General features: G+C 56.2%; 1 protein-coding gene across 8 annotated transcripts in view; it reads left to right on the top strand.

Moving 5' to 3' along the window:
• The first annotated feature begins 4,358 nt into the window (after positions 1–4,358).
• Positions 4,359–14,080, top strand: part of TCF3 (transcription factor 3) — an 84,291-nt gene continuing 74,569 nt past the window's right edge. For 3 of the 8 annotated variants that reach the window (XM_064734614.1, XM_064734612.1, XM_064734613.1), the window contains exons 1-3: positions 4,360–4,534; positions 6,565–6,666; positions 13,606–13,678. In XM_064734614.1, coding sequence (XP_064590684.1) covers positions 6,592–6,666; positions 13,606–13,678 — 148 coding nt within the window. In that variant the 5' untranslated portion in view covers positions 4,360–4,534; positions 6,565–6,591. Of the gene's footprint in view, positions 4,535–6,564; positions 6,667–13,605; positions 13,679–14,080 lie in introns of all 8 variants that reach the window. The other 5 variants (XM_064734617.1, XM_064734611.1, XM_064734615.1 and 2 more) reach the window with 3 other exon arrangements.

Raw genomic sequence — 14,080 nt, 5'->3', positions numbered from 1 at the left:
TTCTCAGCTGCAAGGAAAAACCCCACAATGTCAGAGGAGGTTTAAGCCTGCCTGGTTCCCCACCAGCAGGCCTGGGGACACACTTTGTGCCATGATGCTGCCATCCATCAGGAAGGAGACATTATTAATTATAGACTAATTAATTACAGGCTGCAGAGCTGGGTGGAGAGAAGCCTAAGGAGCTTCAACAAGGGCAAGTGTAGAGTCCTTGTAGACCTTGGGGATGAACAACCCCAGGGGCCAGCACAGGCTGGGGTGACCCATGGAGAGCAGCTCTGCAGAGGGACCTGGGGGTGCTGGGGGATGGCAAACTGTCCCTGAGCCAGCAGAGTGTCCTGGGGCCAGGGGGACACAGGGACCCTGCCCCTCTGCTTGGGAGGCACATCTGGGCTGCTGGGACAAGAAGGACAAGGAGCTACTGGGGAGGGTCCAGAGAAGATTTGGGGTCTGGAGCTTCTCTCTGATGAGGAGAGGCCACGGGAGCTGGGCTTGGTTAATCCAGAGAAGACTGAGAGGGATCTCACCAATCCATACAAGCATCTCCAAGGGGTGTCAGAGGATGGTGCCAGACTCTGTTCTGGTGCCCAGCAATGGGACAAGGAGCAGTGGCCATAAACTAAACCGCCAGAAGTCCCACCTCAACATGAGGAACACTTTCTTTCCATGAGGGTGGCAGAGGCCTGGGACAGGCTGCACAAAGAGGCTGTGGAGTCTCTGCCCAAGAGAGGGAGACTCCAAAAGCACCTGGATGTGTTCCTGTGCTACCTGCTCTGGGTGACCCTGCCTTGGCAGGGAGTTGAACTGGATCATCTCCAGAGGTCCCCTCCAAGCCCAACCATTCTGTGAAACACAAATTCTATTTCCAACATAGACCAAGTGATCAAAACAGCTCAGAGCAGGAAAATCTCCTCACTGCTTTCATCCCACACTGTCCTGGCCATGATGCCTGGAACCATGAGCCATCATCCATCCATGCCAATATCCATCATCCCATTCTGGATCCATCCCGACCTCCCATCCATCCATGTCATCCCATCCTGGACCCACCCATCCCATCCCATGATCCCATCTCATGTCCACCCATGAACCATCCCATCCCATCCCACCCACCCTCCATCCCATGGATCCCATCCCATCCCATCCCTCCCCTCCATCACTTGGCTTTGCTGAGCCACCAGCAGCAGCAGAGCGAAGCTCAAAGGTTTAATTACAATTGTTGACAGGGAAATTATGGCCACAGATGCAAAATTAGAATATAATTGTGTTAGGGAAATGTTTCATCTTCTCCCTGTCATCCCCGGGAGCGGAAGGCGGAGGGGGAGCAGCAGGAGAGGGATGAGGTTGGCAGGAGGCCCCACAGTGGTGGGAGTGACAGGGCTGGGGATGCTGGGGGTGACACCTGTCCCAAGGGCCACTGGGCCCAAAGGAGATGTGGCAGAAGGTGGTGAATGGCTCCTTTGTACAGAGCAGCAGCAATGAGGCAATGCTCAACTTCCTTCAGGAGAGCTGCAGAGGGACTGGGGACAGGACACAGGGAATGGCTCCCACTGCCACAGGGCAGGGCTGGATGGGATCTTGGGAATCAGGAATTGTGGAATCCATCCCTGGAATGGATTTCCCAGAGCAGCTGTGGCTGGCCCTGGATCCCTGGCAGTGCCCAAGGCCAGGCTGGACAGGGCTAGGAGTGACCTGGGACAGTGAAAAATGTCCCTGCCCAGGGCATGAGGATGGACCAAGATGAAGTCTAAGGTCCTCTCCACCCAGACTGTTCCATGATTTTATGATTCCATGTGCCTTGGACCAGCACCTCGCTGCCAGCCCACACCCCCATCCTTGCTGAATTGGGGCAGGGGCCATCCTCAGCCTGCAATGATCCATCCCTGATGACAGGAGATGACTTTGGTCAGTGACCCCATTTAAATGCGGGCAATTCTTTCCACTTTAAAAAAAAGAAAATAAAAGCCAAATGGCCCAAAGCTGCAGGTGACAGCTGGCCCCAGATCTGGCTGCAGAGGGGTCAGGCACAGGGAAACCCAAACCAGTGCTGCTGACAGATGAGCCTGGAGCAGCTTTTGCCAGGGAGAACAGCCCAGCTCCCCCAAGATCCCTGTGCTGGGATCCAGGGTGGATGCAGGGAGAGGAGGGGAACCCCTGCCCACACCTGCTGCAACCACGTGTTTGTGCCTCCTGCACCTCCTGAAACTGGGCAAAGCTCCATCCATCCATCCCCACACTGAATCCCAGCTCCTCAAAAACCCACTGGAGAAGAGGTGGGGGAAACAGTGCACAGGACCCTGGGGAATGATACAATCCAGAGAGCCAGACAGACAGACATTCCACAGTCTCATTGGCACCTTTGATCCCAAGCACCTGCCAGCTGCTCCCAAGTGCCAGCACCGGCTACAATAGCAAAGTGGGCAGGGAGATGGGTGAGAAGGTGAGGAGTTCTATGGGTGACATGAACAGTGGGACCCAGGGCACTTGGTGTGACACAGAGCTGTGTTGTGGGCTCACATGCTAGAGAGAAGGGATGGGGAACCACAGGGGCCTACAAGGGCTGAAGAGGGATTGTGCCAAATCATGAAGTTCAACAAGTTCAAGTGCAACGTTCTGCACATGGGTCAGGGCAACCCCAAGCAAAAGCACAGACTGGATACAGAACTGGATACAGATCAGGAGCAGCCCTGGGGGAAGGACTTGGGCTGTTGGTGGGTGAGGGGCTCAGGCTGCCCCAGAAACCCCCCCTGTGCTGGGCTGAGCCCCAGCGTGGGCAGCAGGGCAGGGGGGGATTCTGCCCCTCTGCCCCTGGGCTCAGCTCAGACCCCACCTGCAGAGCTGCCCCAGCCCTGGGCAGCAGCAGCAGGAGGACGTGGGGCTGCTGCAGCCAGGCCAGAGGAGCCACGGAGATGCTGCCAGGGCTGGAGCCCCTCTGCTCTGAGCCAGCCTGGCACAGCTGGGCCTGCTCACCTGGACAGGAGAAGGCTCCAGGGACACCTCAGAGCCCCTTTTGGGGCCTGAAGGGGCTCCAGGAGAGCTGCAGAGGGACTGGGGACGAGGCCTGCAGGGACAGGACACAGGGAATGGCTCCCACTGCCACAGGGCAGGGCTGGATGGGATCTTGGGAATCAGGAATTGTGGAATCCATCCCTGGAATGGATTTCCCAGAGCAGCTGTGGCTGCCCCTGGATCCCTGGCAGTGCCCAAGGCCAGGCTAGAGGGGGCTTACAGTGACCTGGGATAGAGGAAGGTGTCCCTGCCATGGCAGGGGGTGGAACGAGACGAAATTTGAGGCCTCTCCGCACCCAACGCGCTCCAGGATGTCTCACACGGACTCTCCATCCCAGCCCCGCTGCTCTGCAGGGCCCGCTCGAGCCCGGGTCGCAGCCGCGCAGGCCGGTCCAGGCCTCGGCGCTCCCCGGCGCCCCCACAGCGGGGCTGCCCCGGCCCTTCCACCCCCGGGGCTGCGCTGTGCCGGGGGCACCGCCATCCCCAGCGGCGCGGAAGGTGCCCCGGGGCCCCCGAGGGGGCGGCGCGGCCGGGCCACGGCCGCCACGCAGGTCCCGCCGGGCCCCTGCGGCCCCTCGGCGGGGGTTCCGGGGGGCGGCGGCTGCGAGGCAGCAGCTGCCGGGCGGGGGCTCCGCGGCGGGACCCCCGGGACCCCGGCCCCGCGCGCCCTGCCCCGCCGGGGGCCCCGCCGGCAGCACGGGGGGAGCCGAGCTGTGGGCGGCCACGGCAACCGGCGGCCTCCCCCGGCCCCGCCCCGCCCCCCGCTCGGTGGGCGGGGACCGCCACAGCCCGCACCCTGGTTGGCCGCAACACCTGCCAATCACAGCAACAGTGCATTTCCATTGGCTGGGGCCCCTCTGCCTTATCAGTCCATCTCGCGGAGCTCCGGTGTCGTCACCAGAGCTGCTCGCCCAGCCGCCCGTCCCCATCCGCTAGGAAATGTAGTTCCCGCCACGGCGGTGCCTCCGCCGCGCCGCCGTCGCCCCGCTCCGCCCTCCCGGGCGCGGCCACGCCAGTGCCTGTTCCGCGAGGCCCGTGCTTGCCGGCATCACCCCCCTGGCTGCCCGCTGTTTGTGCAGGCGGCGGAGCGATACGGCGGGGGCGGGGCGTGCGGCCGCGAGTCGGGAGGGCGTGCGGGGGGAGGCGACAGAGGCGGGCGTGGGGGGGAGCTGCCGTCGCTGCTGCTGCTGCCGCCGCCGCGCGGGGAACTATGCAGGGAGCGCGGGGCGGGCGGGCGGAACAGCGGCGGGAGGCGGAGCGGCAGCGGCGGCCCCGGCGGCGGCAGCAGCAGCAGCAGCGTTAGGGCCCGGCCCGGCGCGGGGCGGGGCCGCGGGGCGGGCCGGGGCGCACGCGCCGCCCGGTGCGGGGCGATCGCGCCGCTTCGCTACATTGTATCCGCCGGCGGCGGAGAACAATAGGCGCCGCCGCCGCCCCCGGGCCTGGGCGCCGCGGCCGCCCCCGCCCCCGCCGCGACCCCCGACACCCTTCATGCGCTTCCCCTGCCCCGGGCGCGCCGGGCCTGGAACAGGTAAAAAACAAAATAAAACAAAATGTAGGAATAATAAAATAATAACCACGCCAAGCCGGCCGCGCCGCCCCGGGGCTGCGCGGAGCGGGGGTCCCGGCGCAGCGGGCGCGGGGTGCCGGAGCTGTGGGTGCCGGTGCGGCGGGGCTCGGAGCGCTCGGGGTGCTGGCGCGGAGCGGGACGGGACGGGCTCGGCGCTATTGTCCCCTCGGCAAAGTTTGCCGGGGCCGGGGGAAGGGGGGCGGCAGCGGCGGGGCGGGCTCGGGGGGCGTGCGGGCCGCGGGGAGGGGGTGCGCGGTCCCCGCCGGGCAGGGGGGCCCGGAGCTCGGTCCTGCCGCGAACTTCAGCCGAGCGCAGCCCGCCGCGGCCCCCCGGGGGTCCCGGAGCCCCTTCCCGGCTCGGGAGCCGCGGGACCCAGCGCGGGGGCGGCAGCTTCGGCTTTTCCCCCCGGCACGGAGGGGAGGCTCGTGGGGGCCGCTTCGCCCTCCTGCGCTGCCCGGGCTGGGCGGGGGCTGCCGGCCGGGACCCCCTCCCTACGGCACCGGGGGCAGCAACAACTTCAGCCCCGGCCCGCGGCCGTCCCGGGGCAGCCGAGCCTTTGTCCGGGCCGGGGAGGGACCCCGGGGGCGCGGACACATCTGCGAGGGGGTCCTGGCCCGGCGCCCCGGCCCCGCGGGCTGCTGTGGGGTCAGAAAGTGTGAGTGGAATAAATAAAAATAACCCTCCCAGCCTGGCTTTGGGGCGGCCGAGGGTTTTGTTCACGTTGTCCCCCGGTGTTTCGGGGGCTGGGATGAGATGTACCTTGCTCCTTCCACGGCTTCTCTCGTGTCCCCCAGCCCCACTTGAGGCACCGGGACAGAAGGTTGGGAAAGTGGCTTTAAAAACACTGACCAGATGCACTGATGACATTTTGAAAACGGCTTTTCAAAGAAAATGAAAATAAGGAAAAAAAAAAAAAAAGAAAATTCCCGGGCTGTTTTTTATAGTGGTGAAGGCTTTTTACACGCTGGGCTGATTTCAGCCTTTTTTTATGAAACTTCATTGAAATGTAATGGCTGAGCCTACAAACACTTTGGATCATGTGGAGTTTTCTTTTTTTTCTTTTTTTTTCTTCTTTTTTTTTAACCTTACGATTAATGAGTTAAATTTATTGGCCAGCTGCCCTTTGTAACCATGAATGAGTTCCTAAAAAAAAGGCCAAAAAAAAAAAAGGAATCTTTTATCTCATCCCAGGCCTCTCTTCCTCCCTCCCAAAGAAATATTTTTCTATCATAGCAAGCTGGCCAAAAAGATCAATCTCCCTTTTGAAAAAAAATAATCTGTAAAATTAGGAAGAATAATATTTACCTATCTTGCAAGGTTGCCTGGAGGGCTTTATTTTTGCAAAAAACACTCCGAAAACAAAATTTTTTTGTTTCCAGCCCCTTTTGGGAGTGGAGAGGTTCAGTTCTCACTGAGCACGGCCTGGCTGGGCATCCCCAAACACAGCCCCTGAAAAAGCAGCTGCAGGTGCTCGGCGACCCGAAGGAAAGAGCTGTAACATCAGACTTTTTTTTTTTTCTTTTTTTTTTTTAAACAAAACTCGGCAAGGACAAGAGAGCCTCCTGCGGGGAGCAAGTGTGGGGGAAGGCGAGGGGGCGAGCTGAGCCAGACAAGCGCCTGAGTGATAACTTGCCTGAACCCTTTGATAAATGAGTTCACTCTTTTTTTTCCCCCCTTTTTTTTATTTTTTTTCTCCTTTTCCCCCCCTTCATTCGCCACACGCCAGGAACAGAATTGGCCTGAACTAGTGGAATTGGCAGCAAAAAACTAACATACAAGTGTGTCTGGTCAATAGAAGGCTTGTTCCTGCCGCTGGGTGCTGTGTGAGGACTCCGACTGTGCTCTGGCCCCGCAGTTGACGCTGCCGACACGCTCAGGGCTTTTTCTTTTCTTGCCCCTCCGCTCTGTCTTTTTAAAATATTCATCAATGGGGTGGGTAGTTTGCTGTAGTCATTAAAATATCTCTCTCCCCTCCCCCTCGCTTTCTGCAGGACTGCCACTGTTGAGTCTGTGGGAATATGAATCAGCAGCAGCAGAGAATGGCTGCAGTTGGGACAGACAAAGAGCTCAGTGACCTGCTGGACTTCAGTATGGTGAGCGAGCGCGGCCGGGGGGCTGCGCAGCCCCGGGGCTGGGAGCTGCACAGGGGAGGAAATGTGAGCCTGTAAATTGGACATGATGGCTTTCAGATGTGCCGTGTTTGTGTGCGTGCACATGTGCTGCAACTTGTTTATTTTCAAGTTAAAGCAAAGCCTCTGCCCCTCCTCTCTCCCCCTCTTCCCCTCAAACGTGTGTTGTTCCCTCGAAGGGAAGGCAGAGAGGTTTCTTCTCTGGATGGGAAATTTTGGGGGAATTAACAGAGTTGTGTGTTCTCTGTTTAAATGCTCACTGGGTGACTGTTTCTGCAGCCGTGCAGAGATGTAACTTCAGTAGCTGATTAATCAAGCTTTTTTCCTCTCCCTAGATCCAGACTATTAAACTTTTGCTCCCACAGGTTATTTTGTCACAGTTTGAAATGTGTCCAAGCTCTCCAGCGCGTTATTTTTGCAGGAGTTGGACACTTGTGCTCCCCATGCTCTGCTCTTCTGTATCCTGGAAACCTTGAGCTGCATTTAGGAGCTGTTTATTTTCAAAGAAACAGGACCTAAGAGTTCCCCCTGAAGGGTGTGCACAGCTCGGGGGGAGGAGAAGTCCCTTTAGTCACAGCAGAGCGGGGTTAGTCCCTGGCACATCCCGCCGTGGCACTGCCAGCGCTGCTGCCTCTGCTTGGCAGGTGACTGGTGGAGGGCAGAGCTGCTGTTCAAAGGCACATAACTGTCTGTTGGGTTCCTCTGTTGTGTGCTGCACCCTCATGGCTCTCCAAGCCTGTGTCTTGCTGTGCAGATAAGCAAACGTGCTGCAGAGATAGAAACAACAGCTCCAGGAGGGGGAATGGCCGTGAGAGTCACCCCAGCCTGGGTCACCCAGCCCACAGCCCTGCTGGGCTCCTGTTCCTGCCCTGTGGGGAGAAGGGACAAACAGGGGTGGCAGAGCTGGGGTCACCTGTGGCACCTGGGGGTTCTGCATCCGCACGCTGAGGTTCAGCCCTGGGAAATAAAGCTTTTTCTATAGGTGGGGGTTGTACCTGTCTTCACAGGGCTCTGGGGGTGTCTCTCGGCCCCCCAGAACAATTCTCCTGCAGGAGAGGCCCAGTGCTCCCAGTTTCATACTTCTGCTGGGAGGCTGCTTCTGTTAAATTGCTGGTAATGGGCTTTTCTGGCAGAATGTTTTAAAGCGGTGCAGGGACTGCAGTGATGGCACCCCTGTAAAACCAGGAATCTGTTCAGGGCTTTCTGGGGTTATTTGTCCCTCTCAGAGCTCCTGCAGGTTGGCAGGAGCCCTGGGGCTTTCCATCAGCTGCACTTTGGGTCAGTAACCCAGAATCTGCTCTCTGATGGGGGCTGCAGCAGCTCCTGCTTCACTTTTTCTCCTCCTTGGAAAAATAAAAATCAAATCCCATTCACCATTTAGAGCTTTAAAAAAACCCCAAGACCTTATTTTCCAATTTAACCAGCCATCCTCATTTGCATGCCTAGAGCTGTATTCCCAGGAGGAGTCTTGACCTGGTCCCTCTGTCCACAAATATTTCTGTCCTTGGAGGTGAATCCATGCCAAAAAGGTTAAATTTGGGGTTGGATTCAGCACTCTTCCACTGGTGTAATTCTGGGAGGGACCAGCACTCACCCTGTGCTCTCCAAGGCTGTGTGGGGGTGCTGGGGGTGCTGCTCACAGCACCAGGGCCTGTGGATGTCATTTGCCAGCAGATGACTCGGAGATGTTCCCTGCAGGATCCCTTGGCCGATGGGCTCCGGCGCAGCCTGGCCTGCAGCCAGCTCTGTTTCACAAACCCTCATCTCCACACACCCTGCTCCTCTCTTTGCATAAAGGGAATATTAACAGCTCTCCTCAAGGATGAGGAGCTGAAATGGAAAAGCTTCCTAGACAGTAGATGGGTCTGTTGAAGAGGTGCTCCATGGTTTGCTCTCGCTGTGTCCTTGGGATACAGGATTTTTGACCACAAAGCTCGCTCTTTCAAATGTATTTATATTTTTCTTTGAATAAACAGGAGTGGAGCATTGGTTCAGTAATCCTCTCCAGGAGAGTAGAGGGGAGGGAAAAGTAGAGATACTCAGAGCAGCTGGAAGCATTTGCTTCAGATCAGTATTTTGATTCCTTTTTTCTAGGAAAAATGTGTTCAGCCCCAGCAGTCTGTGGTCCAGCCCTCCAATGTGTTTTGCTGTGCAGGGAGGGAATTTTAAGGCCCTAGGAGGGTGGCATGGCCTGCCATGAGTTCCTGGGGTCTGTAAATGACAGGGTTGTGTGAGATGCTGCAAACTGGACTTGCAGTCCTGAAAGAAGAGACTCATCCCCTCTTTAATAAATAAATCTATTGGGTAGATATTGAACACTCACCAAAGCTTTGTGCCACTGTAATTTGCCAAAAAGAGCAAAAATCAAAGGAATCTGTAAGTGAGCAGGAGTCAGAGGAAAGGCCCAGTGATGTTTGGGGTTGCATGGCAGCACACTTGCCTCTACCCCCAGATAAATTGCCTTTTCTAATTACCCCAAAGTGCAGGTAATTTGTAAGCTTGCCTTCACCACTGCTCCCTGGCAGCAGGCCCAGATGGGCTGCCAGATCTGGAGAGGAGCTTTCGAGAAAACATCCTGCCTATAGACCCGAGTGGGCAGCTCAGCCTCTGGCTTAGGCTGGGCTTTGGTGGCTGCCAGGCTTTGCCAGGCTGTGTATGGGGGAGCTGCCCTTGTCCTCTGCTGTTGGGAGATGCTCAACCACAAGGACTTGGATATGAGGACAAGGTTCTTTGCCCTGAGGATGCTTGGCACTGCCCAGGCTCCCCAGGGAATGGTGCCAGCCCCAAGGGTGCCAGAGCTCCAGGAGCATTTGGACACAGAATCACAAAATTCGCAGAATCACTGGGTTGGAAGAGACCTCCAAGATCATCGAGTCCAGCCCAGCCCCAACACCTCAACAGAACCCTGGCACCCAGTGCCAGATCCAGGCTCTCAGGGGTGCTCAGGGTGGGATTGTTGAGGTGGCTGTGCAGGGACAAGGGCTGGGCTGGATGATCTTTTATCCCTTCCAGCTCAGGATTTTCCAGGATTCTAGGACTTTTCATGGTTACTGGTTATCCCAGGCAGTGTCTCAGCTGTGCCAGCACTGGTGTGCAGTGGGAAGGTGGCACACAGGTGTCCTGGCTGGGCTCTGGAGGGCAGGGACCGCCCAGGCAGGGGACAGGGGGGCAGAGCAGCCCTGGGGGTGTTGGTGGCACCGAGTGCCAGTGCCAGCCGGGGGCTCTGGCAGGAGCGAGGTGCTGCTAACAGCCACGATTATTAGCAGAGTATTAACCATATGCTGCGGGGAGCTGCCTGGCACAGGGGGTTTCTGGCTCTCTGCAGGGTGGGCAGGGGCTTGAGCAGTCACACAGGACCTGCTGCTCTCGCTGCACCGCGGCTCCAGCCCCGCATCCGGGGGTGGGAGCCCAAGTGTTGGCAGCAGGCAGGGCTGGAGCAGCTCCTGCTGCTCTGCTGGAGGATGCTGAGGCCGTGCCCTGCTCCAGCCAAGGCCCAGTGCCTGCATTTCCATGGTAAAACTCAGAGTTCTGTCCAGAGTGAAGCAGCTGTGGAGTTTAAAGTTTGACTGCACACACACAGTGGGCATTTGGGACTGTAGTCAGGAAGGTCTGTCTTAAGTGAACATGTATAACACGTCCATGTATTTTGAGTCAAATTCCCTCTTCTCCCCAAATTAACAGCTGGATGCTTTCCATGCTGCAAAATAGATTTTGGGTTTGGAGTTCAGGCCTGAGGTTGGTTCAGCCTGGAGTTCATCAGGTGGGAGAGGAGAGAGAATGAGCACTGATTTAATTTGAAAAGAAGTGCATTTCTAGATGTGCACAATAAATGACATGCTGCTTGATGTTCCTCGTTTCTCGCAAATTCCCTTACTTTCTTGGGGGTTTGCTGTGTGAACTGTGGGGGTCTCTTGGCTATAACCTCCTCAGGGGAGGGTGCAGGCATTTGGATCTTCTCATGCTCTGGATTTGCCTCTTTTACGCAGGGAGAAACAAGGGAGAATAAATTCTTTGGAAGGGGTGGAAATTGAGCTAGGAGGGAACGAAGAAGTTGTTGTCAGCTCTCAGGGAGGCTGGAGATAGGGCTTGAAAAACCAAATACAGCAACTTAAGATAGGGGATTTTACATAACCGTTCAAATCTACATTATTCAAATCTATCAAAGGCCAACTAATGACCCAATTACAACTCTTGAGAGCTCTTGGGTCCCTCAATGCCTGGGTCCCCTGGTAGGTGCCAGCTCCGGTTCATCTCCTCCCTCCCCCCAGTTTATTTTTAAAGCAGCATTTAAAAGCAGAAAGGAAATTTGCAGTGGGTGGATGAACTTTGCCTCTGAGCAACACACGCCAGCGAAGGCACTTCATGTATGACTTGTGCCGGGCTCCTCGGGGCAGCTTCAGCCCACACCACAGTGGAAAAAGAGGCTGGGAGCAAGAAAAAAGCCCAAAACGCCTCCTGTGGTTGGCAAGTGATAGATGTGGAGGGGTAACCTGGGGTTCTCTGCTCCCCAGCACCCTTCTTTGACAGCGTGAGGTTGTGCCAGGCCTTGGCATGGAGCTCAGGGCAAGGTTCTGCCCCCCGAGGCTGCTGGGCACTGCCCAGGCTGCCCAGGGAATGGTGCCAAGGCTGCCAGAGCTGCAGGAGCTCCCGGGGGTGCTCAGGGTGGGGGTGTTGGGGTGGCTCTGCAGGGACAGGGGCTGCACTGATGATCCCTGTGGGATCCAGCTCAGGATATTCCAGGATTCTTTCCTTTAGCATCTCTACTTGCCCTGCTGCAGGAAGGGGTCCATGGCTCCTAAATCCCCTGGGGAGTCAGAGCAGGAAGGTGTTGCATCAGCCTCAAAATCTCTCTCCAAGCAGCTGGAGGAGGGGCTGGGTTCCCTGGGCTGTGTGGGGGTGTTGTGGGGGTGCTGGGCATTGCTGCCCTGGGGGGACGCTCCTGATCTGCACAAGCAGGAGGTGCTGGGTGCACAATGGAACGAGGCTGTTCCTTTTCTCCCTTCATTTTTGCTGCTCAAACCTTGAGTTTTTCAGCCTCAGCAAGTGCTGGGCAGAAATGCTGATGAAAAGAGCCAGCAGTGCTGTTTTTGGGGGGGTTGTTTGTTTGTTTTGGGGTTTGTTTTGTTTTGTTGGTTTTTCTTGTGTGAGTGTGCTTTTTTCTAGTCGGTTCATGGTGCATCCCTTCCCCCCTGCTCACACACACAGCCCTGCTCCTTGCCACTTGGAAAAAAGGGAGTTTGATCTCAATCTTCCCCACCTTGAGAAGAGGGAGTGAGAGCACAGGCAGGGTGGGATCAGGCACCTCAGTTCAATTTTCAGCACCATTGGAGATGTTTGCAGAGCCCCCCTCGTGCCCTGCAAGGGGGAGGGGATGCAGGGAAGCCCTGCAGCAGTGCAGAGGAAGGTGAGCTGCAATCTTTGGGGTTTGTTTTTATTTTCTAGCCCAACTTCCTGAGGAAACAAAGCTCATCCGACGGTGGGGCTGCTGGGCCACCCCAAACACCTCAGGAGCCCCTGGGGTGAGCAGCAGCCTGGGGGCACATCTGAGGGGGCCAGGGGGCCCTGTGCAGGCAGGTGAGGGCAGGTGTGTGCAGGCAGCTGGGATGAGCACTAAACACTGTTTACACCTTCATTTAAATCCGTGGATAAAACATCTACACCCTGCACATGCATATATATGATCCCAAATTTGTGCTCTTTATGAATGGCAGTTGGTTCCTTAACTGCTCTCTTTGCATCTTTACCACATTTAACTGTTTTTTGTTGGGTTTTTTTCTCCTCCCCAGCATTTGTGAAAACAAAGCTGGGCAGACAGTTCTGTACAAAGGAATGTTTCTGACCACAGCCAGACATCAGCTATGTCAGGGCATGAAACGCTGCCTTTCTGTAGGCTCTTGTGCCATTACATTGTTTAATCTTCAAAGCATTAAACTTTTGAGTTATTCAGACATTACAAAGCTAAAAATAATAAAAATTCAAATGACTTGGTGGTGAAAGTATCTTGAGTAGAAAAAGGATATTAAAATGTTAATTCACTAAGCGTTTTCCCACCAGTTGTTTTATTGGCTGGAGCTCCATTTGTGTGCAGGAGAATTAGTTTTCTTTTCTGCTGCACGCAGGTGCATGTAAATTATTAAATAGCAGCCTCTGAAACTCTCCCAACTTTTATTAAAAATATTTATACAGGTTAGGTGACGAGGTGTGTTTTTGAGGAAGCTCCTGGCAGGAGAGGCTCGGTTGTGATAATGAAGCTGCAGTGATAGAGCAAACAAGTCTCCAGAGCGACCAATTCTGTGAAATATATTAATTTTTTAAATCATGAGTAACTGTATTTGCCCTTGGAGCAGCTTCTTCTCCCCAGGCTGGGGCTGTGTCAGGTCCTGGTGCTCCCAAAGCAGCGGGGTGGGAGCTGCTCCATGAGGATGGGGGCTCATCCCTGAGCCAGACCCACAGGCAGCCCTTGTCCTGCCCAGGCACTGCACGTGGCTGGAGGTGTGGGATGGCACCAGGGCTCCTGTGGGAGCTGGGACAGTGAGGGATAAAACAGCTTTGCTGTCATTATCCTGCTGGCTTTTTATCAATGGAGTCGCCTTTCCCCAGGGCTCACCTGTAGCCAGGCTGAGCAGCTTTGGGGTGGAATGTTGGTTTGGAGCACGGCAGGGCTGCTCCCTGGCTGCTTTCCAGCTGCCCCTGCAGGAGCAGGGGTTGTACACGTGGGGATGTGTGTGGGAGCAGGGCTGTGCCTCCCTCCTGCCCCTCCTGAGCCAAGGAAAGGTTTTTGCATCAATAATGGGCTGCCTTCCCCTCCCCTCCCCCAGTGTGACCCCTTTGCAGAGCACTGTAAAACCAACATACTGAAATCTCTTTTCTCTTCCCTTCTCTCTCATCTCCTTGTTTTTCTAGATGTTTCCCTTGCCAGTGGCTAATGGAAAAAACAGACCCACGACCCTTGCGAGCACTCAGTTTGGAGGATCAGGTACTGTCATCTTGTTTTTCCCCTTATGCCATAATGTTTGTTGTAATAAATTTGTGTTTGGTTCCAGCGGCACTGTCGGGGAGGGGGTTCTGTATTTTGGTGATGTATTTTTCGGGTGGTGCTCTGGATGGTTTCCTTGTTGCTCCATGTGTCTCTGGGTGGGCAAAGCTGCTCTTGCTGAGCTGTCTCCCATTAAGATGTTGCTGTCTGAGCTGGAGGTTGTTGTCCCACTGCTCCAGGAGCCTGGAGCAGACAGGGCTGCTCTCTAAGCTGCTTAGATGTGTCTGCACTGCCCTGGAAGACTTTTGCTGTTCCCTTCTGAAGATGGGGGGTGGTGGCTCATTGCTGGTGCATTTTGAGGGTCTGCTCCATGCAGCCCCTCCAGCAGCTCGCTGCTGTTGG

Source organism: Zonotrichia leucophrys, chromosome 28 (genome assembly GCF_028769735.1).
Source record: "Zonotrichia leucophrys gambelii isolate GWCS_2022_RI chromosome 28, RI_Zleu_2.0, whole genome shotgun sequence".
Classification (NCBI taxonomy): domain Eukaryota; kingdom Metazoa; phylum Chordata; class Aves; order Passeriformes; family Passerellidae; genus Zonotrichia; species Zonotrichia leucophrys.
This window is presented reverse-complemented; position numbering and strand designations above follow the sequence as displayed.